Source organism: Lacerta agilis, chromosome 5 (assembly GCF_009819535.1).
Source record: "Lacerta agilis isolate rLacAgi1 chromosome 5, rLacAgi1.pri, whole genome shotgun sequence".
NCBI lineage: Eukaryota > Metazoa > Chordata > Lepidosauria > Squamata > Lacertidae > Lacerta > Lacerta agilis.
This window is the reverse complement of record NC_046316.1, coordinates 54220791-54248118: the sequence shown is the minus strand read 5'-3', so window position 1 is coordinate 54248118 and position 27328 is coordinate 54220791. Positions and strand designations below refer to the sequence as shown.

At 41.0% G+C, this 27328-nt stretch overlaps 1 protein-coding gene and 1 long non-coding RNA gene across 4 annotated transcripts in view; one reads left to right on the top strand and one right to left on the bottom strand.

Annotated features, from left to right (window-relative positions):
* The window catches only part of LOC117047085, a 90864-nt gene extending 86380 nt beyond the window's left edge, over positions 1-4484 (bottom strand). For 2 of the 3 annotated variants that reach the window (XR_004426661.1, XR_004426662.1), the window contains exons 1-3: positions 4381-4484; positions 2611-2771; positions 1776-1905 (exon numbers count right to left, since the gene is read on the bottom strand). This is a non-coding gene — a long non-coding RNA (uncharacterized LOC117047085). Of the gene's footprint in view, positions 1-1775; positions 1906-2417; positions 2772-4159; positions 4264-4380 lie in introns of those variants that run through there. The other variant, XR_004426663.1, reaches the window with a different exon arrangement.
* FBXW4 (F-box and WD repeat domain containing 4) overlaps positions 4215-27328 on the top strand; it is a 75768-nt gene continuing 52654 nt past the window's right edge. Inside the window, exons 1-5 of the mRNA XM_033149845.1 lie at positions 4215-4514; positions 18405-18500; positions 19906-20091; positions 21282-21414; positions 24269-24363. Coding sequence (XP_033005736.1) covers positions 4291-4514; positions 18405-18500; positions 19906-20091; positions 21282-21414; positions 24269-24363 — 734 coding nt within the window. The 5' untranslated portion in view covers positions 4215-4290. The remainder of the gene's footprint in view (positions 4515-18404; positions 18501-19905; positions 20092-21281; positions 21415-24268; positions 24364-27328) is intronic.

The following is a 27328-nucleotide window of genomic DNA, read 5'->3' as shown; positions in this document are numbered from 1 at the left end:
TTAATCCCTCAAAGTGATGGCGTTACAGATAAGTACCTTGCTAGTATCAGAGGTGTCTTGAATTTCAGAAATACACAAAAGTGTTGGCTAGAAAGAAAAACAAAACAGAAAAATCTCATCCGCATGACCTGTGTCTTTTGCTGAAAAGGTACAAAGCTCCAGCAGCATAAAGAGGAAGCCTTTGAAAAAAGGGAGTGCAAATAAAAACAGCAGTCAGGTAATGAACAGGTAGTTCTTACGCCTGTTGCCTTTTGGTTATGTTAGAAGCTTTGTGAATCACTTTGTGTACAGCACTACACACATGTACATTACATGTGATGCAAAACATAATAGAAAAAAGCTGCTGTGTGAGCCTTTTTGCATACAGTGCGCTCATAAATGTGGAGAATCTTATTTCTGGGAACTGTAATCTATGTATGCTCATATTAACACAGTACAGGCATTATATTTTGCATGGGAGAGATGACAAAAAGGAATATTCCCCACATCCAAGTATCAAAAGTTGAGGCTATCTATCTCATTGGAACACAAATGGAATCACACAAATGGAGGCTTTGCTTCTTACCCTAATCCAGTGTTTTTCAACCACTGTTCCGCGGCACACTAGTGTGCCGCGAGATGTTGCCTGGTGTGCCGTGGGAAAAATTGAAAAATTACTTTATATATAGTCAATATAGGCACAGAGGTAAATTTTTTAACATTTTCTAATGGTGGTGTGCCTTGTGATTTTTTTCATGAAACAAGTGTGCCTTTGCCCAAAAAAGGTTGAAAAACACTGCCCTAATCTGAATTGAGAAAGACAAGCTAGCTACACACGAAGAAAAAGTTGGTCTGCTGCAAATACTGTATTCTCATATTTGCTGTCAGTTCTATGCTTTCCTTTAAGCATCAATCTTTGCAGTGTGAAATATATGAAAATGCTTTACCCTTCCACAGTGGGGCTTGTTATGACCACAAATCTCCTTGCAATGTAATGAAAGCCATCAAACCAGATAGATTATTATATTCAGAGGGAAAACAGATGACAGGGGGTTGGTTTGAGGGGGAGGCAGTGAGAGAAGGTAGTGAGACAATGCATCAAGAGACTCATTGCCACAACTCCAGAAACTGTCTTTAGGAAATGAGGAAGCAAAATTGCAGGGAAGAGGCAGAGAGCCAGACTGCAGAAAGCATGTTTACAGATTCCTTAGATGCAGCTTATGACATCAGCAACCATAATAGTGCATGGAAGGCAAGGTATGTTAAAGCTTGAATTCCAATTTTGGCAACGATTTTCCTTATGTTGATGAAACTGTTAAATCAATGTGTATGAACCAATTTGTTTCTGAGTATTGTTATAGACTATCAAAATAAGTATGTTCAACAAATTATATAAAACAACTTGAGTATCTCCCTCCTCATGGCTACAAGATTTACAAGAGCTGAAAAGATTTATATTTCCTTGGACATTATGTTTCCTTGGACATGCCTAACATCCTTTCTGTAAAACTTTTTATTTGCCCCCCAACCGATGCACTATTATATGCTTAACTTTGTATACAAACCTTTCTCAGACAGGTGACTGTTAATTTACTCCATGAGCATCATACAGATATTGTATTATTATTAATTTATATACTGCTTATATGCCAAATTGGTTTACAGTAGGTTGTGCAGGTGTTTACAAGAAGATAACAGCATTTCTCACCAACTTTCCTCTCAGTGATCTCAAGAAATTCTCTCTTACACTTTCTGAATTTATGGCTGCTACAGAACAGGTTTGTTGATGTTCTTACCTGTGAAGATCTTATAATAACTGGAGTGGGAAATTACTTCTCATGCAAATGTATCTCCACCTGGTATTTGAATCTTTAATTACTCTGCTTCAATATACATATCCAAGTTAGCTGAGTGTTCATTAATGACCTAGGACCAAATTCAATGGATTCAAGTTACAAGAAAGGAGATTCAAACTAAACACCAGGAAGATCCTTTTGATAGTAAAAGCTCTTGGACAGTGGAACAGACTCCCACAAGTGGTGGACCCTCCTTCATTGGAGGTTTTTAAGCAGAGGCTGGATGGCCAATTTTCATGTGTTGCAATTCCTACATTGCAGGGGGTTGGACTAGATGGCCCTTGGGACCCCTTCCAACTCTACAATTCTATGATTTTATGCTGATGGCATCCTCCAGTTTTCTTAGCTCAATTTGATGTAATCTTTAATAATTCATATTTGTTCATATCACACTTTCCCAGAATTTATTATAAACAAAACAATTTATTTCAAATTCAGAGGTGAAAGAAGAGCTTTAACTTGGTTCTTGGTCCTAGGAGACTGTGCAACTATGAAAAGTGCTGAATCAAATGGTATGTTACTTAACTACAGTAGTTGCTCTACTTGATGTGAAGACTGAAAACCACACTTGTCTGTCTTAAGTTTGTTTTCAACTCTGCTTTATTGAAGAAACATTGCTTGCAAGTTGTATTGCACTGAAGTCTACAATCATCATCAGGTGCAAAAGGATATTTAATACAGACATTGCCATATTCTACTGGAAACGTTGCAGCATATGGTTTAGCACCAGCTATTTTATTCCATTCAAAAACTGTAACAAAGACTGTATTCCAACCTTTTCTTCTCACATTCTGAACATCTTGTACATCTTTGATGATCATCTGACAGATGAAGAATGTTTTGTTTTTCAGCTAGAAATGGTGTAGCATGTAATAGATCCATTTCAAGGAAGCAGTATGAAGAAAGTAGCTTTGCCAATATTTAGCTCAACTGACTCTGAAATAAAAAGATGTCACTTGTTTCAGGCATTTGGATTAATATTACAATACATCAATACTGTACAGCACTCCTGAGATCTTAATGCTTGTGGCTGCCAAGGACCAGAAACAGACTTAGCTTCCCTGACAGTAGTATTTTTGAATGTATCCTTTTTTTCTCCCACAAAAGGGAAAGGTTGAACTTGGTAATAAGTTGCAGAGAATAAAACTTGCCCTGAGAATGGCTTGGCCCATATTGACAGAGATAGTGCAGAGGGAACAATGTATGTTTATTCACAAGGAACTTTGCAACATGTTCAATTTTCTGGATATTAATTATTTGCATTAGTTATTCCCTGCATCCTCCAATATGTAAGTACAAAGGCACAAGTGGAGTCTGCATGCTGAACAAGCAGGTGTCAATATCTACGTACTGCACTTTTGAGATCTTACAGGAATGGTCAGAAAGGCTCTGAAGACAATTTTTAAATCAAAATAAAATACATACTTTATTGCATCATTGCACTAGTTAGCGTGTCTATATGCTATATTTCAGCAGGAAGCCACCTTCAGTGAGTTGGGAGTTTGGCTGGTGGAAGCTAAGCAAGCCATGGGCACTGGATGAAGATATTCCTGCCCCCTCTCTGGTCTGTACAACAACATAAGAAGGCAACTTGAAACGCTGTGGGGGAGAAGACAACCTCCTGGCGTTTTAAGCAGTGAATGTGTACATAACCAACACCTCAAACCATAAAATAGGTGCAAATTCTACCACAGGCTTTAATTTACTATGACACAAACCACGTCCTATTTCGGCATGTACAGAATTTTCTTAATTCTGAAACAACAGCCTGGGCAATGCTCATCTTCTCTTTGGGGAACTGATCCTGTAAGGAATTTATAAGACACAGGTTCCAGTCTTACATGCTTGAACACTTACTTCAATGGGAGGTAAACAAGCACAGGATTGCACTACAGAGATAAGAAAAGCTTGGCACTCATATACAACTTCTGGCATGCTCAAAGCGCATACACCGCCTCAGTATTAATGATTACAACCCTGTGAAATATGTCAGTATGTTATTATCCCCTTATTGCAAAACATGTTTGTGTGTCTAAAAGAGACTTGCCTACAACCAATGGAAATGGAAGTGGCACGTTGCCCTAGCCCAGTCCTCTTTTATTGGCGTTCGGGCTGCAGACGTGGGTTTTGCCTGCAACTGTACTATTCCAGCATTGACAAGTTTGCGGATCGTAACATGACGATATGTTTCCTGAGGAGAGAAACGTGTCCCCGCCGTGCCAAAAGGGAGTCCCTCTGTTTCTTTCCTCCTTTTCTCACCCTGAAACCATCGCGGATCCAATGAACGCACTACCGAGGGCCGGTCTCCCGAGGGCGGGACGTACCCATGTGACTGACCGACCAGGCGGGGAGGAACCGCCGCCTCCGACTAGCGGCGGCCTACCCGGGCCCAGCGGCGGCGGCTCCGTTTCCGAGTTTGTCGCTGTCGGGCCCGGGCCGGCGAGGCCTCTGCTCCATGGGGAGGCCGGGCAGCCCCCCGCAGGCGGAGAGCCGCTGCCCGCTGTGGGCGCTGCCGGAGGAGCTGCTGCTGCTCATCTGCTCGTACCTGGACGCGCGGGCCTTGGGCCGCCTGGGCCAGACCTGCCGCCGCCTTTGCCGCTTCACCTGCCGGGATGCGCTGTGGAGGCGACTCGCCCGTTCCTGTCTCAACGCAGGCTTCAGCGCGCACGGCGCCGACCTGTAAGCGCCTGGGCTGGGGAAAAGCCGGCTGGGAAAACACGGGGCTTCGCGGCCTAGCTGGTTGCTAAGGGGCGCCTTTGTAACCAAGGCCACGCCCGCTCTGTCAGGGGAGGTGGGGTGTTCCTGAAGCGCCATGGCCCGGAGAAGGAGGGAAGGAGGGAGGGAGGGAGGGAGGGAGGGAGGATGACCGCCGCGGATTCCTGCGGAGGAGTCCGGATGGCCTCGCGGAGAGGCGGAGATCTGGTTCGGGGCTCGTAATGGGCGCGAAGCAGCCTGGGATGCACAGTTCAGGGGCCGAACTGTGCTTAGTTTTGTTGTTCCGGGACATACTTTCCTTAGGTACCTTATTAGACACGGTATGTTGTGTCCTGGACCCATTGATCTGTGACATCCAATGCTAGATCCCACAATCTTGCAAGGGACCCAGGCTGTTAGGACATATATATTACTGTGACAGCGGATGCCAAGTTTTGGATAGCAGACACGGGCGTCTGTTTTCACTACAATTTAACATGAGGCACGCTTTAGGCAACACTCAAAAAGATGTAGATGTGGGCTTGTCCCTTCCAACTCTATAATTGTATGATTATATATGCTTCCAGAATAAGTGGGGGGGGGCTTCCAACCCTTACACACCTGGCAGTAAGTCCCATTGACTTCAGACTCTCTTTGAACTCGGTTGCGTTGTCTGCTGGGTTGTACAGCCCTGGTTCTGAACAGTAGGCAACACTTTTGAGACCCAGGGATGCCTAATAGCCCTTGGGTCTAGTTGCATTTCCATATGACATCCCAAACTACCTTGAGTGTCAGATAGGGTATTTCTTAATAATTTATAATCTGATACAGAAAGTGGAAGAAAAGTGAGTTTACTTCTTTGTCAGCATGTAACTTTCAGTTTTTATATGCAGGAAATTTAAAGGTCAATTTTGGTGTTGTGTATTCCTGTTGCCATGGTAGTAGTTGTGGGCCTGCTGTGATTACTCGGGATACACTGTGCCCCTCAAGTGTAGCAAGGCTGGAATTAAAAGCTGAATTAGATTGGTTCTTTTCTGACCTATGCTTAATTACTGATTAGTGTGATTAAGTTCTACTCAAAATCTACATAAGGGATGGAGTTAATGCAAAATTACAATGTTAAAACAATGCACTTAAGGTACACCAGCAGCACAGAACTTACTGATTTGCTTTATCTTCTTTTACCCTGTCCTCTGGGTTTGCTTCTTAAGTGCACAAACTGGGAAGTGTATAATGTTGCACTTTCATGCACATGGATCATTGCATTTGTAATTGTGTGGGAAACAAACTCAATATCATCAACGTGTGGTGAGGAAAATTTCACGACTTCCCTGCCTCCTTTGTTTTCTGATGAAATGTGTGGCATAAATTGCCCCATGATGTAGCTAGATGCAACAGATGTAGCATAGCATCTAAATGGTTTACATTTCAGCTGGTAACTATCCAGCTGAAATGTTCATCATGTAGATGCTATGCTATATATTTAATAAAACCTAGTTTACTAGTAGTGACAATTGAATCAATGGTATTTTGTGAAGGAGTATGGGGAGGAGCTATAGCTCCATACATCTCTTATATGCAGACCCCAAGTTTAATCCCTGGCATCTCTAGCTACATCTGAAGTAGTAGGTTGGAGAGAGACTCCTTTCTGAGACATTGAAGAGCTGTTGACAGTCCATGTCGATCAGGCAACAGCTGGTCTGCGTGTTCTGCTTTGAGGGTTGCATTCACCTTTGGCCAACTCTTTGGGGGCTAATGCCAGTAGTGGATGTGACCTAAAGCGAGAATGGTCATCACAGACTCTCACACATGCACACTCTCTCATGTGCGTGCACACACAGGACAAACACACAGCTTTGTATCCTGGTTAAAGGATTAGTGGTAACTGGTGAATGCTGGTGTTGACATATACCTTAATAGTAGTTAAGCGGAGTGAAAGTTGTCTTTCTTTGATTTCTTAACCATATTAAAACTATATAAGCTCTTTTGGTATTTAACAACTTATGATGTGGTATTTTATTTATTTATAATAAGTATTTCTGTACTGGTGTATCAGAAAATATATCAAGGTGGTGTACACTATAAGACACAATTTAATATTTTCACTTAATAATAAAGATACAGATAATCATTCAGGTTGCCGAGTAGAAAAAGAAATAAACAGCTGCAAGTCCTGTCAGTACAAGAGCCTTCAAGAGATGCCTGAAAGTGAGAATACCTGCCAAATAATAATAATAATAATAATAATAATAATAATAATAATAATTTATTATTTATACCCCGCCCATCTGGCCGGGTCTCCCCAGCCACTCTGGGCGGCCTCCAACAAATATCAAAATACAATACAGAGTCACAAATTAAAAACTTCCCTAAACAGGGCTGCCTTTAGGTGTTTTCTGAATGTCAGGTAGTTGTTTATTCCCTTGACTTCTGACGGGAGGGCGTTCCACAGGGCGGGCGCCACTACCGAGAAGGCCCTCTGCCTGGTTCCCTGGAAGAATTTTCATTTCCATCATTGCTGGAAGAATTTTCCACAGCATTGGATAGATGACACTAAATGCCCAACTCTAGTTGAGACCAATTGGGCCTCTGTAACACGGGGGATAATGAACACCATTCCTCCAGATGATCTCACTTCTTCACCAGATGAATTCCTCTCTGGATGATTTTCATTAATTTGTTTTGGTGTTTTTCTTAAATAAATCTTAGATTTATTTTTAATAAATCAAATCTTTCATTTGAGCGTGTCTTATAAGGTTTGCAAGGGGCAGAACCTGAAGTGTTTAAAAAAATCTGAAGCATTTGAATTCAAAACACCAAAATCTTCAGTTAATTATGAGCCATGAAATAATTATTAAAGTTGAAACAGATTCTACTGGGCCCGACTAACATTAGTTGGATGGCCCTGAACAGTTTAAAGATAGCTTTAGAACTTAACGCTCTTTCCCAAAAATCCCTTATTATGCTAATCTGTTTAAAAATGTTCCTGAATGGAAAACCAAGGAGACACATCAAGACCTGGGGTTGTGGGAGGTAGTAAAGGAAATTCCCTTTGCACTAGTGTCTTGGGCGATAGTTACATTGAAATCGGCAGGGGTGAGGGCTGTAGGATTGTTGTATCTTTCAGCACCTGGGATCTGCTTGCTGTGCTATATTGTCCTTCCTTCTGAGGAAATGAATTTTTGTATTTTTTCATTAACTATAAGCTCTACATTGGATGCAGGAGGGGGTCAGGTATACAACATAACAGGTGCAGTAGTTGGTAGGGCCTCTACTCTTATTTCTAAAGTGAAAGGCTGAACAATAATCTGAAATTTCAGTCAACTGAGGAAAGTGTACAAATGAAAGCATATATAAACCTCTCAAGGTAACTTTAAATGTTCACTAGTTTTTCTTAAAAGCTTTTTTTGATTGCATTTTCCTATTGTATAGTTGACTCTTAAAATACCTCAATAGCATTATGAGTGTGACTGTGTGAAGAGTGGTAGGAAAATGTTTAAAACTGGCCTCTTCCTGTATTTTGCTTCTTATCCCTGGGCATTATAAGGCTTTGTAGATTTGAGCACATTGTGTGATAGTAGTACTGGGTTTTTTTTGCCTGTGGTCAGACAGTGAACTGGTCAGACAGTGAACTGGTTATGTAATTCTTAGCTTGCAGTAGAAGACATGTACTGTAATACACTGTATAGCATACACTAGTCCTTGGACTTGGGTTTGGTACTCCTGCCAGCGAACACTACCTATAACCACTTTCCTGCCACGTAACAGATGCATATCATGGGGCAGATGGAGCTATGGGTGGGATAAGGTGGGACCACAGTTACAGTGAAGCAGACAACAACTTTGAATTTCTCAGATCTTGTGTGCGGGTGCAATATGGTGACTAGGGGTTGGCAGTTGTGTGTTGATTTTAGGTAAAATTATGAAGGTTTTTATTTGTCTTGTTTAAGGACTTCAGAAAGGAACAAGTTTTGAAAATAAGTTGTGGTAGTCAGAATCACAGTTACAGGTTTCTACTGTCAAATTTCAGGGTTTGTTTGTTTGTTTTAATATTGCTTTCAACATTAGTTTTGGACGTTTGAGCTAACACCTCCCCAAATCCAACCATGTGGGATTATTTCCAGCTAATCTCTAATATTCTATATTCTTGGATGAGGTTCTTGAGTATGTGGTGGCACCTCAGCTCCAGGTGTTCTTGGATGAGGTGAATTATCTAGATCTGTTTCAAACCAGCTTTAGGCTGTATTTGACAGGAAGTTGAAAGATGGCTGCTACTGGGCCAACTTCTTTCCAGAAAAGATCCATGGGAGCCCCTTCTCTGTTGAATTTCAGCTGGCATGTTCTGACATGTAGGGAATTACATATTTATTCAGATATACCTTTGGCCTCTATTATTATTTACTGGATTTCTTACCTGTCCTTCACCATAAGCTCCCAGAGTGGGCAACAACAATATAAAAAGGCAATATCAAAATCAGTTGAAACAATTTTGATTCAGAAGCATAGGGTGGGTCCTAATACGTGTGTGTGTATATATCATGTGTCAAAAGTAATGGTAAAGAGTTGTGTCTTCAGTATATGGCAAAAACTATATAGTGAAGGTGTCAGGTGCACCTCTGTGCTTAGGAGCTACCACAGAGAATGCTTTCTCCCATTCTGTCCCCTCACCAATGTCTGAATGTGGCAGAACTTGAAGGGGGTTCCTACACAACACCTGATGGAGTTCTGTAGGAAAGGAGATGGTCTTTCAGATGTTTGGGGCTCTAGTCATTTAGGTCTTTAAAAGTAGCCTAATGTAAGCACCTTCAATTGGGCCCAGAAATGAACTAGCATCTATAAGATCACTAGTTTTGCCAGTGTAAATGTTGCCGTTTGATCAACAGCCAGTTTTGTTTGTTGGTTTTACAGATGCTTTACCTATGTGTGCTTATGTTTTGTTATTTTATATTTTACTTGTATTTTACTGTTAGCTAGCCACCTTGAGCACCATTTGGTGGAATGACAGCATGCAAACAAACAAATAAGCAGTGTACTGGTCTTGGAGGTTATCGTCTCACTTAGCCAAGAGTTTGATGGTGTTCTGGTCAGGTTTCTCTACTTTGACATTTTTTTTTTGGTCAGTTTTTAAAATGGAAATTACAATTTGAGTATTACATTAGAAGTTTTATTTTGTTTCCAGAAGGCTAGGAGAGGGAGACATTGGCAGAGTATCCTTTGCTGGCTATTCCTGCACAAGGATGAAAATAATCTCAGAACACTTTGGTGCAGTCATCAAGAGCTGGATACCTCAGGTTTCCAGCCTTGTGCATGACTACTAATGCTTTCCTATTGTACTGGAGGTGCCCCATCTAATAATTGTAGAATGGCATTTGCCCTCTATGTGAGCATACATTGTGGCTTCTGCTCTCTCTTTTTATCCTTTGAATTCCTAGGAGACCAGCATGGAATGAGCTTCTGTACTGTGCACAGCTGTGTATTGCATGTGGGGTAGATTGATTAAGGTATTAGTCTCTAACATGATCTATGGTGGATTGTGCAGTGTTCTAACAAACAGGGTAAAAAAAATCTCAAAATGTTCACATGAGTATTTGAACTTACTATTAAGTATGGAATTGGCAGTACTTGATTCAGAGTACATGGGAGCTAGGAAGCCAAGGTTCACAACTGTATTTATTGTCGTCTTCAGAAGTTTGCAAAAGGTTTTGTTTAACGGTTTCTGTGTGATGATAAAAACTGAGTTTAACATTTCTTTAAAGGGGGTGGCAGGGAGAAAGAGATTGTGATCAATCACCTGCAGAAGCAGGAAAGGGCCATTTGATTTTAATATAGTTTGCCCAAATGTACATTGCAGCAGGAAGAGAGGTCTTGTATTACAGTATGTGCACGTGGTGACTGAGTGCATAATTTGAAAAAATTGTATGCTGCCCTTCAGTAACCAAATGTCTGTAAGAAAGTTCCCTTCAGATCTTGTAAAGCAACATCTCTAAAGTGTTTCCTGGTGTTGTCAGAAATGATGAGCCCCCTTCCCTGAACGCCAGAGCATTCTTTGCCGTTGCGGTTTTATGACCAGCAATGTGGTAGTTAACTTGGACTCTGTTTTATTCATTGTACACCTTCTTGTCATTTTACTCTTGGCCTTAGCTCTCCCTTTTAAACTTGCCTATTCAGAAATAAAAATATACCTGGGGTGAGCTGTAGCTGAGTGGTGGAACATAGTGTTTTGTTTTTTAAGCAAACACCCTGAACCTGAGCATCCTTGTTTGGAAATAAATTGTCTCATTTTGATAGGACTTGCTTCCAAACTGAAAGAGCTATGACATATAGTTTCCAGGCTACATATAGCTCAAATGCATTTTAGTGTCATTCATGGATTTTTTACAAGAATTTTGATCATACCAAGGTTATATAACACCAATAAAATAAGATTTATTAAAGTAAAATAATTATTGTGAAGATATGTTTCAAATGTGATGGTGTTTCGAGATGTTTGCCTTGGAAATAAGGAGACAAATAAAAATAATTTGACTCCCCACCATACTTTACAAACCTTTTTAGGCCTATGTCAGATTACCCAAGGGGCTAATAGATTATATATTATTTCATTATATTTATAACAGTGGAAGGCGAAATGCTGGTGGACAACAAAAGAGGTTTAAAGATGCTCTCAAGGCAAATCTAAAAAAATGCAGTATAAGCCCAGATAATTGGGAACATTGGCCTGCAAGCGCTCCAGTTGAAGAATAGCCTCTACCAAAGGCGTCATGGTCTTTGAAGAAGCATGAACTCAGGACGAAAATAAGAAACATGCTAAGAGGAAGGCACGTTTGGCTACTCCTCACCTTGATCAACTCCCACCTGGAAACCTATGTCCTCACTTTTGAAGGACATGTGGATCCAGAATTGGCCTCCACAGTCGCTTATGGACACACTGTTAAGACCATATTCATGGAAGACAATCTTACTTGGCTATGAGTGATTGCCAAAGAAAGGAGAAAGAAGATGTAGTTAAAATAGCATTTTGATGTGATAAATGTCTAAGGTGACTCTTGGTGCTGAACAAATCGACTATTGTTGTAAATGAGTGACTAAAGTAAGAGATAAATATGTAGGGTCATATCTTCATTTCTTACACATTGCTTTAGATTCTAACACAAGAAATATATAGCTTAAAAGGGGAACATTAACATTAAATCTTATGTCTGTGTACTATGTCCTCTGCATTGCTTTCCCCTCCTACTTTTTGCCAGTTTAGGACATCTGAACTAGGTTGCTTAAACATGGATTCTAGGAAAATAAAGAAAAAGAAATATTTCTGAGCTAGATTGATAGCCCTTCAGAGTGACAGAGTGGATAAATGGTAGATAAGAAAGCTCCTGTCTCTTCATAATGTGGACAGCATGATGCCTGAGGGTATAGAGGGCCAGCACTCCTATTTGGTTCAAGTACAATCCTGTCTCTGTAAGCATCTTAAAATGGTGCTTTACTGGGTTTAGGCTTATTTGTTGTGTTAGCACCATAGGAGGAAGGAGGCAGGGTATGGTAATAACTTCCAAGTCAGCTTTTGCTGGTGGGCATGTGCAGGCAATCCTTGAAATCTGAAAAGCTGGCACATTCCCTAGTAGAAGTAGATCCAATAAAAGACTTGTAGAGCTGGCTTGGATGTCACAGTAAATCATGGTTTGTCATGATAGGAACAAACTGCAGTGAGTTTGGAGCTCACATACCATTTCCTTCTCTTATCCATTGCAATGACTGTAAAAAGAGGATTGGAAGCCTCAGTTGTTTTCTAAACTGCGGTTGTTTCATCTGAAACCAAGAAACAGTATTTAATCTAATTATGGCTTGTTTCAGCAAACTACACTTAAGCTTACCCACAGTTTAGAATTTGGATGTAACACTAAACTGTGGTTAATCAAAATAGAAGTGAAAGTTTCTTACCTCATTTTTGCAGCCATGTTTGGGGAGGAACATGAAAGGGTTTTCTGGCTTGTTCTTAGTATGAGAAACAATGGTTTATTGCAGTGTCTACAAAGTGGCCTCAAACTGGTGCTTATAGTGACTTTTGACTCTGAAAATAGCCAAAAAGATTATTATTTGAAATAATCAAATATCAGTGCAGTTAAAAAACCACAATAAAAAAGTTGAAGAAAATGAAAAGGTAAAGGGACTCCTGACTGTTAGGTCCAGTTGTGGACGATTCTGGGGTTGCGACGCTCATCTTGCTCTATAGGCCGAGGGAGCTGGCGTTTGTCTGCAGACAGCTTCCAGGTCATGTGGCCAGCATGACTAAGCCGCTTCTGGCGAACCAGATCAGTGCACGGAAATGCCGTTTACCTTCCCACTGGAGTGGTACCTATTTATATACCGGTACTTTTACTTTGACATGCTTTCGAACTGCTAGGTGGGCAGGAGCAAGGACCGAACAACGGGTGCTCACCCCGTCGCAGGGATTCGAACTGCCGACCTTCTGAACTGCTTGTCTAGAAGACAGGAGAGAAGGAGCCTGTCTAATTTGCTTTGGGAGAGAGTTGTACAATTGGGGAGCTGCCACTGTAAAGGTTCTAAGCACATTACACTAGTGCTTCGCCAATTACAGTTGCTCCTGATCCATTTCCAGGCACAATTAGAAGGCTTGGGATCAGGATACCTAAAGGGTCACCTGTCTGCATATGTGCCTACTTGGGACCAAAGATCTTCATTGGAGGCCCTCGATGAGCATTGTTGCTGGGTAAGCTGTGGCAGGTTACAAGGGAAAAGGTATTTTCTTTGTTGATACAGAATGCTTATGGACTGCTCTTCTCAGATGTTTACCTGGTGCCTACCTGCCAGTTGAAGACTTTTTTCATTTTCTCATGCCTTTTGATGTATTTTAACTTCAAATCTGATTTTTGTATTTATTTGTGGTTTTATGCTGTTTTTAAACCCCACACCCACACCCAGACTGTCTTGCTATTGGCCAATCTTCTGAGTTTCCCTGACAATTTGCTGTGGGGTCTGATATAAATAGCCAAGCAAATAAATAAAATGATTAGAATTTAATCCGAATCCATGGGCATTTAGATTTCAGACATGAACTGGAAGTTAATACCCGGTCCAAGACATTCTTGCAAAACATCAGCATTTAAAGTGGGAATTCTTCCTCATACTTTCAGTGGACATATTTTTTTGCCATTTTGGACCAGAGTAGGAGGTAAAACGCAGAGACCGCAAACCGACCCTCTAGTCTCTTCCTGATTGTAAAAAAAGAGATTCTTAGGTGATGGCAATCTCTGTGTGTTTTTGTTTAAAGTGGGTCACATGCCCAGGAATGCAGTCAAATTATAATGGTGACAAAGTGCCGGAAAAGGGAGGGAGATGGGGGGGGGGAGAGAGAGAGAGAGCCCCAGGCGATGGAAAGAGAGCTGGGAATACTAGAGTCTGGCTAGGCCTCAGGGCCAGGTTAGAGATTCTCCCATGCATTAACAGCTATAAGAGATGTTTGTTTAAAGGGATATTTTTTCCCCTCCTTTGGGGTACTTTGTCATTTTTTAAACAATACAGGTCGCCAAGAATAGAGAGGGATGGTTACGAAGAATAGTTGCACTCCTTGGTGCACTTGCTCTTGTTTCTTCTGCTGTGTAACTTAACAAACTTCATGTTTAATAGTTTCAAACATTACATTGATGGAGAAATTCTACATGTATTATTTTTTAAAGTAATTGTTAACTCAGTTAACAAAGTATCAATAAGTAAACAAACAAACAAAGCCACAATCCTAAACATACATCCTTAGGAGCAGGAATGCCCAAACTGAATAAAATGGTTTTTTGGGGGGGGGCAGGTAAACCCCACCCAACATAATCAATCACATGACACAGCACACACACACCATTTGAATAGCAGTGTCCATAAACTTTGCGGGGAGTGGCCCCCTCAAATATTTTACGGTGGGCAAAGGGACCTCAGCCCCTAGGAGGTGGCTCCTATGCTTGGGGGTAAACCCCATTGAACAAAGTGTAGACTTGTATAGGATTCCCCAGCGAAGCCTCTCTTTGTGATAAAAGAAATTCAAGTCAATGTGAAGGTGATAATTGCTTAAAATACATAGGGAAACGTGGCAGGTTTGAACCGATATAAGGTGAACTTCCCATGCTCCTGAAAATTGATGGAAAAACTTCACGGGCCAACAGGATCTAAACTTAATTGACTTTATTAAAACAATATTGTTAAGTCAGTATTAAAAATATTTTTATTGCCGGGGCAACTATTCTGGTTTGAGTTGCAGGGAACTTCAAGTCCTTCAGTAGCCAGTGATTAATATCCCTCTAGTATCACTTGTTCTAGCACAGCTTATTAGTATAGGAAAAGAAACTGTTTAAAAGCAGCACCTTACTTCACCCATTGTTTTAAATCTTTTCTGTGCCTCATGTTTTTTTTAGTTTTATCCACTGATGCATGAAAAGAGCTTTCTTCTTTGTTAGCCCCCACCGCTAATGGGGAACTAGACATCTTCTATTCAGTCTCATGTTTGATGGATGGAATTGCTAGCAAATCTCCAATTGCAGACTTCTTTTTTTGTTGTTTGGGGGCAGAACATGGTTCATGTTTCTACTGCTATCCTTAAGGGTTAGCTTACTGCTGTGATTTTCTTAGAGACAGTGTTGCATTAGTCTTGCATTTCCAGTGTGAGAGGAAATGCCATGGGAAGGCAGCTGGTATCTATTTGTCCTTTTGGAGGTTACCGTCCAGCACAGAGTTAGCTGCAATTAAGCCCCACAGATTTGGTGGGTTCGAAAGCACGTCAAAGTGCAAGTAGATAAATAGGTACCGCTACGGCGGGAAGGTAAACGGCATTTCCGTGCGCTGCTCTGGTTCGCCAGAAGCGGCTTTGTCATGCTGGCCACATGACCCGGAAGCTGTATGCCAGCTCCCTCGGCCAGTAACACGAGATGAGCGCCGCAACCCCAGAGTCGGACACAACTGGACCTAACAGTCCCTTTGTCTTTACCTTTACAATGCAATTATATGCATGTCTGCTCAGAAGGAAACCCCATTCAGTGGGTTTACTCTCAGGTAATTGAGCATAGGAATGCACCTTTATGTACCCATAGCTGTGTGCTGGGTAGTGGTCCATGTAAGCAAGCAAGAGTGGTTTCCTGTTGAGAGTAGAAGAGTAGAGTGCTCTCAGCCATTGCTGTTTGCTACTGGATCTGTCTATAAGTTAACCCACATCTATATCAGAATTGGTCTCAGATAGTACCTAATTTTACTAGGCCAGAAGACCTAACTATGGAATTTAAGGTAACCTCTAGTATTGTGGTATTTCCCCTTTTAAAGTTCAACTTCATGATGGTGAAACAGAAGGGGTTTGGCTGAGTTACATGGGATGGGGAAATTTACAACAGTAATAAAGGGTATTGTAATAAAGCCCTAAAGCTCCAGCTGCCTACATGGACAGTGCTGCTGCAGGCAACAACAGAGTTTTATACATATTTATACTGTACCTTCAAAATGTACATTAGTGCTTTTATGGTATAGCAGGAGTGGGGGAACCTCCAGTCCACAGGCCTTATTCAGCCTGCCAGTCCCAGGACTTTTAGGAAAAACCATGCCCACCATTTGTGCACCTGACATATGAAACTTCAAGCTGCAGCTAAAATGAAGAAAAATCAAAAGCCCCTTATAAACATGCTCCTGATTCTTTCTTTGAATCAAAGTACTGGGCAAAGAGTAACATAAGGGAAAAAGAAGTATCTGCCACAGAGATCTTACAATACAAACGGAGGGAGGTAAGAAAGGGCAAGGAAAGGGTAATGGATGGAACGTGAACAAATGCCGTTACACCTGCTTAGGCTACCCCACTGAAGTGGTCACTAGCTAACTAGCCTGAACTCACCTTTCTAGTTCCATGAGAACAGAAATCCTTTCCAAGTTTGTGTTAATAATAAACAGCCACAATAGCTCTTGTGCTGTTACCTGCCGCGCATTTGAACGGTTAGTGCCCATGAGCCTGGTGCTGGAATGCACAAAGCCAGGACAAAAGCATTCCTGCAGTTTTGTTCCTCCCACTGTTGCACATGCCTGCTTAAAGTAGCTTTCTTTCATGCAGAGCTCTTAGAGGATTCTCTTTATTTGCTTTATCAGTTCACCGGCTGCTAAATTTAAACTCTAGCTCTTGGTAGTGTTAAAATAAAACCTCCTTGGCCTCCCTGAGTGATCATGTTTGTGCCTAATTTCAGAGATGAAATGGATTGGTAGCACTACCTTGCTGGCTTTGCACCTGGACTAGTTGGTAACTTCCACCTTGCACATTTTTTAGGGGATCATGCCCTTGTGTGTGAAGATTCATTGCAAGTCACATACTTTGAAATGGAAAAAACCTATTTGCTATGGCTCCGGATTGTGGGGAGAAAAATCCTGGCTTGGTTTTCTTTTTGGAATGAGCTTTTCAAAATTTGGAAGTGTAGGGTATGTGCCAGCGCAGCAGGTGGAAGTGTAACTGAGCTACTGGCACACTAAATATAGTGCTGTAATATAGGATTTTTTTAAAAAAAATGGGAATCGATATCTTGATTTGTTTCGCATTTCAGCAGAGCATTTGGCACATTACCTCATGTGAAATAATTAAAATGGAAAATAAATTTTACCTTGGAGTCCTGTGTAAGTTTGTGCCATAGCAAGTTCCATTACATTAATGAAGTTTACTGTCAAGTAAAAGTGCATAGAGTTACAGCCTTAATTGCCAAAAGGAAGTTGACAATGACTTTATTTGAAAGGTACCTTAAGTCTCTTGAGGAATTGGATGTATGGATAATACCATTATATAGATTAGTCACTAGGTGGCACTGAACATGATTGTTTATCAGTGATGTTCAGTGTTTCCTTTTGTTGTTCTGCTCTTGCTTAAGAGAGAAAATAAAGCTTTTGTCAACCTTCCTGAGTAGCATGTCCTCTAAGCCTTCTCTGACAGAGCATAATTTTTTGGAAGGTTGGTCCGGGTTCCTGTTTTGATTCATATGTCCATTTAGCAATTTTAGTATAATTTTGTCCTTCTGTAATTTCAAATCTGAAATTGTCTACATGAGGAAAGACGTATATTTTTTCATTCCTGGAGGTTTTTCTTTTGCTGGGACAATTATTATGCAGTTGTCTTCTTGAGATCTGTAGCAAAACTAGTCTGTGGCTGTATATTTATGACTGGGATCTATCATGATCTGGTTTATAATTCCTAACATACTCAAAATATAAACTAGCAGGTCATAATTTTAATGATTTAAGGAGGCCTAAAACATGATGGAAAAAAGAGTGTTGAGAACTGGAAATTGCCCAAGTTGGATGTAGTTCTACTTCTGGTAGCTTTCAGCAATACTACAGTGGCATTAGGGACGCAGGTGGTGCTGTGCTCTAAACCACAGAGCCCAGGGCTTGCCAATCAGAAGGTTGGCGGTTTGAATCCCCGTGACGGGGTGAGCTCCCATTGCTCGGTCCCAGCTCCTGCCCACCTAGCAGTTCGAAAACACACCAGAGTGCAAGTAGATAAATAGGTACCGCTCTGGCAGGAAGGTAAACGGCATTTCTGTGTGCCACTCTGGTTCACCAGAAGCAGCTTAGTCATGCTGGCCACATGACCCGGAAGCTGTACGCCGGCTCCCTCGGCCAAAAAAGCGAGATGAACACCGCAACCCCAGAGTCGTCTGTGACTGGACCTAATGGTCATGGATACCTTTACCTTTACAGTGGCATTGGTTGGCAAATGTGATCTCCCTTCTTCCTTCAAGCACTGGGATAGTGATGGAGTCATCTACTTCCTTTCTGTTATGTCAGTAAGCTGATGGAGTCCTACCCAGCCCTGACTTTTCTCTAATTACTCTTTCTCTAATTACTCTTTCTCTGCAGAGTGGCTGGTGTTCCAGTGAAGGAAAGGGTCAAGGTTTCTCAGAACTGGAGGCGTGGACGCTGCCGGAAAATCCCACTCCTCAGATGGAAGCGCAAGCAAGTGGTTCCTTCTCTTTCCTCCTGCCCCATGATTTTCAGCTAGAATTCTCTCTGTCTTTTGGAATTCATCCCATTTTTTTGTCTCTGTTCAGCTCTTGCATCTCTTTGGTTACACAGTGTTTGAGCCTCTTTAACTTTGGGCATTCTGAGATTGGGTAGCCGTTGATGCTGCTTTCTCTGCAACCTGCTTTCATCTGCCAGTACTAAATACTAAAACTCCCTGAATGCTCTGTGTGTCAAGTCTTATTCTCAAATAAGCTCAGTGTCCAAGTTGCTTGCTACTATGCAGGAAGAATATCTATAAGCAGAAAGTGGTGAATCAGCTAACTTTAAAAAGGAGTGCTTAAAGTTGCTGCTGATAAATTGCATCTCTTTCCTCTAAGTTCCAAAAGGATTAAGTGCTTCCTCCCCATCTCTACCCATACCCAGCAAATACCAAGTTGTTACTCATTTGGTTCGGTAAAGGTTTTACATCTTTCCTCCTCAATATAGTGCTCATATTGTGAGGGAATTGCATTGTCCCAGTACTAAAATGGCAGATTTTGTCACTGGAAAAATTGTTTTCCTCCCAGCTAGTGCAAGAACATTGAGGAACCTGAGATGCTACTGCGGATGAGTTGCCACCTTTCACGCCTGGACCATTCTTAGACTTCTATGCATTGTGTTTTATTACTTTTCTATCTTTTGAGACTGAGTGTTCTCCCCTTCCTCACTATATGCTACTTAAATTAGTGTGTGTGTGGGGGGGAATTAAGTAGCATACTGGGTGGGCAGGGAAGACAGTATCCAGTCTCTGATTTTTTAAAATGCTAAACAACACCAAAGTTTCCTGCTCTCCAAATTATCATAATATTTTCCAATAATAATTATTTGAGGCTTGTTTGATTCCAAGTTTTTGGATTACAATGATGATGATAATAATAATATTATTATTATTAATGTTGTGAACCACCCTGTGATCTTTGGGTGAAGGGCGGTATAAAAAACAAACAATATTTTTTTGTCCTGCTTTTAGGGGAAACCCCTTTCCAAAGACAGTTAACAAATGTAATCATAAAAAGGTAAAACCAGAAATCACATAAAAGCAAAACTAAAAGCTTTCACTTCACATCAGCAGTAAAATAGCACCATCAGTTTAAAATTGCAGCTTAAGATGGAGGGGTAGCACTTGGGTGTGTGTGTGTCACATTTTCTCCAGTATATTTTTTTACAGCTTTGCCAAACAGGAGCATAGATACCTCCCCACAGCAAGGCTATATATTCTATGGGTTTTGGTGGTTGGGTTAGAGTTAGTACAAATATTCTTTAAAAGCATTTGGAAAATTCCATAATAATTAAGAGTTTAGGATGTTTGTCAACGGTCAGCATGGTTTCTAATATTTTAATATATTTCCCCCTCCAGTTTAATGCCCTGGATGCAGCTAGATGATGACTACCTCTACCTATCCCAGGCAGAAGACATTCAAGTTTATTGGCTCCATCCCAATGGTACCAGCTTGCAACACTGTTCCCAAGCAGTCTTCTCTGGCCACCAGGAGGACGTGTGCCGCTTTGTGCTTGCTAATGGCCATATTGTCAGTGGAGGAGGGTAAGCTCTTTGTTATAGGGAAATAAGGAAGAGGGTGATGGTTGTTGAGTGTCCAACGTTGGTTTATAGGTGCACTTGAACAAGAGCTGGAAGAACTGACTTTCAGAGCTCCTGCATTGCGTGACTGACTTTTATTTAAAGGATCCCTGTTTGGGGATCACTGGGCAAATCAGTCCCCATGGCCAGGGTGGTGTACATGCTGTGATTCTGCAGAAGTGTGAAATGTTATATGGCGCAACAAAATTCAGTTTCCTGAGAATTTAAGCTTTCTTTTATTTTACTTTAAAAGGGCAGGATTCTGGCCTTTACAACTGCAAGGATATGCTCAAAAACTGAAGATTGACTGAAACAGATTTCCAGTGGTTGCAGTTGGAGCTTCTGTGGCCTGCATAGCCTTGGCTATCAAAAAATGTGGAATAATTTATGCAAAATAAAAGATTATGCATTTTTGCTCAGTGTGCATAATTTATGCATGTGACTAACTTCAGCTTCTCTTGGTACAGAGTATGGGTTGCTTGATCACAGATTGTATTTCTTTTTTAGTATGGCATATACAAACAGCCCTCCCCAGGCCTGTCCTATTGCAAGACTGTGACCAAGACTGTTAAACCATGTGTGTGCTTTGTTCATTTGCCACGTGGGGGTCATGGATTTGCCAAAGAAACCTTTTAGGACATGTGAGCAAGGCCTTTGTTGTCTGCGCAGCCTTCAGTGGCAAATTAAGTATAGAATGTATATGCTGTATTAGATAAATACTTCCTGAATACAGTGTAACTCTGTATATTAGTTTTTGAAATAAACGAAAGGGCAACTTTGCATCAGTTTCTATCATTGTTGTAGCTAGGTGTTTTCAAGACCTGTTGGTCTCAGAGGTGAGATCTCTCCTGTCTGCATGTGCTGGGTTGAATGTATGTGTAGATAATGTGTTGTATTTAGGAAATGAAACTACTACTGTGCTGGTATATCTCCAGCTAGAGCATGAAGAGCACTTCTATGTCATGCTCACTCAAATCTGTCTTTTACATCTTCATGGGCAGGGATAATCTGAAGCGGAATTCAGTAAATTGACTCTCAGTGAAGGAGAGTAGTTTTGGATATGAGAAGCTCTCATGCCATTTGCCAAAGTTATCTGTGCCTTGTGGCATTGTTCCAAGGAGATGTACCTTCTTCACTTTGGTTTTGTTTTTCAGAGATGGCAATATTGTCCTTCATAAGCTGAATGGCTCCTTCTGCTTCAAGTTCTTGGGGCATGAACAGGAAGTGAACTGTGTGGATTGTCAAGGAGCTATTGTTGTGAGTGGTTCACGGGACAGAACAGCAAAGGTGAGTGTGTATGCCTTGCTTTATACTTATGAGAGTGTGTATGAAAAGAAAATTGGAAGATGGAATGGGGGAATACTGTTCTCATTCCTCTCTTTTGGATTAACAGTTAAACAAACTTTTCAGCTTCATTGCTGCCCATTTCCGGGATTTTCTTACATCTATACAAGTTTATCTCAAATGTTTCAGACATGTATCTCAGAGCCACCTGCCCAAAGTGGAGTAACTAACTACATTTCTCTTGTGACACAGACATTATATAGGCCTGCTGAGATTTTATGAAAGTCAAAAATCAGATTACAGAGTCCTGGTTCCATTGCCCTTTAAGGCTTCCGTCTGTTAGTTCTTTTGCTGAATAGAGTGGGGGTCAGGATCCCTTGGAGGACAGAATATTTATACAGCCACTTCTTCCTTCCTTTATAAGATTCTAGGGCTGAAAGAGCATACATGCTTAGTTTAGAGCATGTGTTGGGAACCTGTGGCCCTCCAGATGATGAAAGACTACAATTCCCATCATCCTTGAAGGTGGATTCCAACAACATTTAGAGGGCCATATGGTTTCTGGCCCTTGTTGAGATCCAAGGTTTTCACTGTCTGCGTCACATTTTATTTTCCTAGAGAGAAATGGGGAGATGCAAGGTTCTCTGTGTGTGTTTTAGCTAGAAAATTAGTTGTGCTAACAGTGATGTGGAGCAACAGCTTATTTTTTCGTGAGCTTTTATTTATTGAGGTTTGGGGTGACAAGCTGTCAGAGAGAACACATGGAGAAGGATTTAGTGTTTTTCTTCCCCTGACATTACACTTACGATGGAAGAACATTCTTTGGGGTAGTGACCAGGATTAGACCAGCTTCAGTGAACACTCCTAGCTTTTCTGATTCTACACTCCCTACTCTTCGTTTAAGATCTGGATCTGGGTTATCTCTAGAGCTGCTTTCAATGAGCAGAGCCTTTTGCATGCAACAATTCCCACCCAAGCAGCCAGCAGACTGTGTCTTAACTGATAGTTTCCTTATGGGGCACTGACCAAATGGTTCTGGCACTGGCCAAATGGTTCTGACAGTTGGAGAGTCAGAAGAAATCCACTAAGAGGACAGGCTGAACAGCAGCAGAAGAATGTGAAGTGTTTCAAAAGTGTCAACCAGTGGCAAAAATGTTCTGTTTGCTGTTTACGATATTTGTATTATGACTCATTGTTTATTGTCAGCTGTTTGCTTCCTTTGAGGTTTTTAAGCAGAGGTTGAATGGCCGTGATATATCCTTTGGTTGAGATTCCTGCATTGCAGGAGGTTGGATTAGATGACCCTCGGGATCCCTTCCAACTCTACAGTTCTATGATTCTATGAATCTATACTTCCTACCTATGAGAACAATAAAATGCTGGAACTTCTACAGCTGGTATCTTCAACCTTTTCAGACCCAGGACCTACTTTTAACCCAAACATGCATTTGGGAACACATTTCTTAATATTTTACTGTAAGTTCAACAGTGCTCCTGTTGTGGCCCATCAGGCTGAGATCTGAATGGAAAAGTAGCTCAGTTTCTGAATTTCAATCACACTGAATTAAACTATCCATTATGTGGGATTCTTTGATGCCCTGCCACTGGAAACTTGGAAGGCATCTTGTGACCTTGAGGGCAAAATCCTCAAAGTCAAAGGGAATTCTGCTTTAATTGTGCTCATTGTCTTTTTTTTAAAAACCCAGAAATGGAATCTGGCTCACCTAACACTCTTCCAGCCTGATCCTTATGAGCAGGGAATTTCTTTTATTTTTACCAAGTGACATTTTCCTTGTGTTGACTCCTAGCTAGAAGGGAATCCCTAGTAGGTCTCTAATGGGAACTGTAAGTGCATTGGGTGCTTTGGAGGGATAGTGAGTGTTGATTAGGGCTGAGCTTTGAGTAGCTGCTAATGCACATTCCTCATTGATAGGCACCAGATAGCATGCTCCCAGCAATATTTTTAACCTGTATGAGATAGGGGTGCATTAAAAGAGCTCAACTTTTCTGCTGCTTTTGCTGACACTAGGTGCCAAATTCCCCTCTGACACCGAATAGCCTGCAATCCTGAGCATTATCAACAAACAAACAAATACAACACTCCCAGCTTTGAATTCCCTTAAGACATTGGGGGATAGTTGGAGAGGGAATCAGAAACCAAAATCTCAGGATCCAGAAAATGGGAGATGAATTTGTTGGGGGTAGAGGAAAGAAATGATGGTATTCAAAAGGATGTCAGAAGCACAAGCTTAAGCATTATTCATTATGTCAGTAACAGATTTCTGAAAGCTCATAAACAAGTCACTTTACCCTTGTAATAAACAACATGTATTGTGGGAGAACAAGTATTATCAAAGTGTGAATGTGCATTAAGGGATTTGAGCATGTTTTAACAATTAGTACAGAAGGGGGCACTGCATGGGAAATTAGACCTCCCCATTCTCCATGTGTTTCTATTGTTTTGCAACAAACTTGGAGAGAAGGCTTTAAGGATTTGCCCAGACAAGGAACCATAAGAATAAAGATGAGATAAAATCTAAATTTGTTCTGACATGCAGACCTTCAACATAATTTGAGCAGATGCATTTCAGATGATTGTTCTCTGCTTTTAGCACCGGAATTGGGACTGATTTGGACAGAAGCTGCTAGTAATCTCTTCTATCATTTCTTTGCTTAGAAAGCATGCAGTCAAAATGTTGCAGGGGTAAAGAAGTTGATTTAAGTCTACTCTGCTAATTTCAAATTGTGCTCCCAAGACTTCTCTGGGAGGGATCGTTTCCAAACACAGCTGTTGTTAACACTTCTATCTTGCACTTTTTTGTTGTGTGGTGTTCATTTGCGCTTTCTCTCTTTCTAGGTTTGGTCCTTATCACCAGGCAGAGCTGGGCAGTGTTTGCACACCATACAGACTGAAGACCGGGTCTGGTCCATTGCCATTAGTCCATTATCAAGGTAACAAGATATAAAAATTGCATTTGAATGTATGCACACCTCATGTTAAATCTGGTTTTTCTTTAGGTCTAAAGTTTCCTACTATACCAAGTATTCAGGAGGTCTAGAACTCAGCATTTAAGTATCATCAGTTCAGTGACTCAAAACCTGTTTTTGTGTAGAAACAGTAAATTAGGCAGATAAGAATACTCTATTTTTTATGTGCAGAATTCAGAGCATTTCCTTCTATTTCTCTTGCCCTTTGGGTTCTAGAAAAAAGAAGTTTGAACTTGCAGAATACTCTAGTCTGTATGGGTGAAGTCAAGGGGTGCACTGACTTAGATATTGTACCAAATATCTTCTGCATAAGGATCTTTAGTTTTCTCTTTTTTCTCTCTTCACCCAAAGCTTACACTTGCACAATACCCTTGCAAGTGCCACTTTGGCAATAGCAACATGATATCCTATATGCATATTGCTCATGAAAGCATAAAAAGTAAGTTGCACTCTTTTTGTGGGAGGGGGACGAGGGTTACCTTTTCGGCTGTTGGCTGATTTTTAATCTTTTCCTTGCCTTTCTGCATTATGCAGTGGGGATCTGTACACACTCAAAGCAACTTAATTGCAACTAATGGAATGTGATTGAGCATGGGAGTAGTTCTGTCACTCACCGCTGTGTCACAAGCTGTATCCAATTGTTGCCACTTGTACAACCACATTCCATATCGCAATTACAATCTGCAAAGTACTGTACAGTATTGCTTTTTATTAAGTACAAAATACAGTGTTTTGCTCAGAAGACTCAAGTGAGAGAAGGCTTAGAGTGGTTACAGGCTAGCTGTAGCAAGTTGGTCATTATCTAGTAACATGGCCTTTGCCATGAAACATACTACAGTGGTGCCTCGCAAGGCGAAATAAATTCGTTCTGCGAGTGCTGTCGTATAGCGGAAATTTCGTCTTGCAAAGCACGGTCGGAGGAAGTGCAGTTTTACGGAAAAAAACCCAACTGCAAAACGTTTTTGTTTTGCGAGTCACGGCCATAGGGAAATTTGTCTTGCGAGTCACCCTTTCGTTAGCGATTGCCTTTCGTCTAGCGAGTTTTTCGTCTAGCGAGGCATTCGTCTAGCAAGGTACCACTGTATAGATATGATCGTACTATCCCACCCCCACCCCCTGTGTGATATGTTAATACATAGAATTGCTCATGGCGACTCACCAGTCCAAGGAACTGAAGAAACAGAAAACTGCGGCATGTTCAAACAGTTCATTCTGCATATTAATTCCGAACCTAATTAATAGAAAATCCCTATACAGTACAGTTGGAAGATAGGTGGGATTTACAATTAGCTACAACCAATCCATGGAAGGATTGGAATGAGAGAAATCTGCTCTTGCTTTAAGTGCAGCATACTCAAGTGCTGTTGGAAGATAGAGAACCATATTTTAAATTGAGACGGTGTTTGTGGCACTTGACCTCAGAGTTCATGAGAATACTGTAAAAATAAGCAAATTTCATTTTGATACATTGTACATATGTATTTCCTATATGAAACTTATTCAGAGCTGGTCCCCTGGCAACAAAAAAAGCAAAAAGCAAAGCAGATTCTGTTGTGCATGCTCTATTGTCAAAGCCCATAGTTTGGTTCTATTTCAGACAGCCTCTTCTGTTGATGCTGCAAAATGAAAAAGTTATCTGTACATAAGAACTTGCAGATTCCCTGAAGCTGCTCTGTACCATTGGGGCACCAGAGAACCACTCATTTTCTGTGGGAATGTTGATAAGAGTCATTAAAACACATGGGAGTATCTTCTGGCTACTGTTCTTGTCACAGCTGGTCATCTGTGAACAAAATCGGATGTGTTGGGGAAAGATACACAGAGGAAATTAAACTGTTCCAATGAGTTATTTTGTAATCATATTGCTACTCTGCTAATGTTAAGAACTGAATGTTGGCCATAAGTTACAATTGTATACAAAAGTCACAAAACTGAACTGTGCCTTGTATCTTGAAGATTTGGAAGCGCTTTGTACCCCGACTCAACTTTTATTTTGAGGTATTTAACCTCAAAAGCAGCCTGCAGCAAGGTAGTTATTCTTTGAGGAACCTCGTTTTCTGTTCTGAATTACAATGAGCTTCAGGTTGTTAACTTTTCTGTGGCAAACTTGTCTTACATTTGAAGCAGAGTCTAGTTTTTTCATAAGTTTTTGGAACCTTGCATAAGGCTGTTGAGAATCAAAGCATCCAGTTATGCTAAGGTGAACATTTTCCTGTTGTGATGACTGGTTCTCTCTCTCTTGTATATATCATCGTAGTCAGCAGTATTCAGTTTCAGTTTATTACCTGCTTTCCATCAGCAGGTCCCAGGGTGGGTTATTTTTTTTAAAATTCAATATTAAAAGCGGTGAAATCAAATTACAGTCACAGGAATAGGATGGGTACTGAGAACTACATATGAAGGGTGGTATACCGGTAATTATTATTATTATTATTAATAATAATAATATCATAATCTCTGGTGTCAAAGGCTAGGGTAAAGAAAGGAATCCCTTATGGGGAAGGCCTTCTCCTGGGACACCATCCCTCAAACCTCTGAGGGTGGTGGAATTACCTTTTGTTAACACCCGTGAAGGTCTGTGGGGAAAGAGGTGGTATTTAAGATATTTGAAACCTGAGTCATTTAGGGCTTTGAACAAAATGTGAGCACCTTAAATTAGGCCTCTTGTATGCATTCTAAGGGAACCTCAGACAGCAATCTGGCTGCTGCATTTTGAACCAGCTGAAGTTTCCAAGTCGTCTTCAGAAGTAGCCCCACATAGAGCACATCACAATACAGTGGTACCTCAGGTTACATACGCTTCAGGTTACATACTCTGCTAACCCAGAAGTAACGCTTCAGGTCAAGAACTTTGCTTCAGGATATATAAGAACAGAAATCGTGCTCTGGCAGCGCAGTGACAGCGGGATGTCCCATTAGCAAAAGAAGA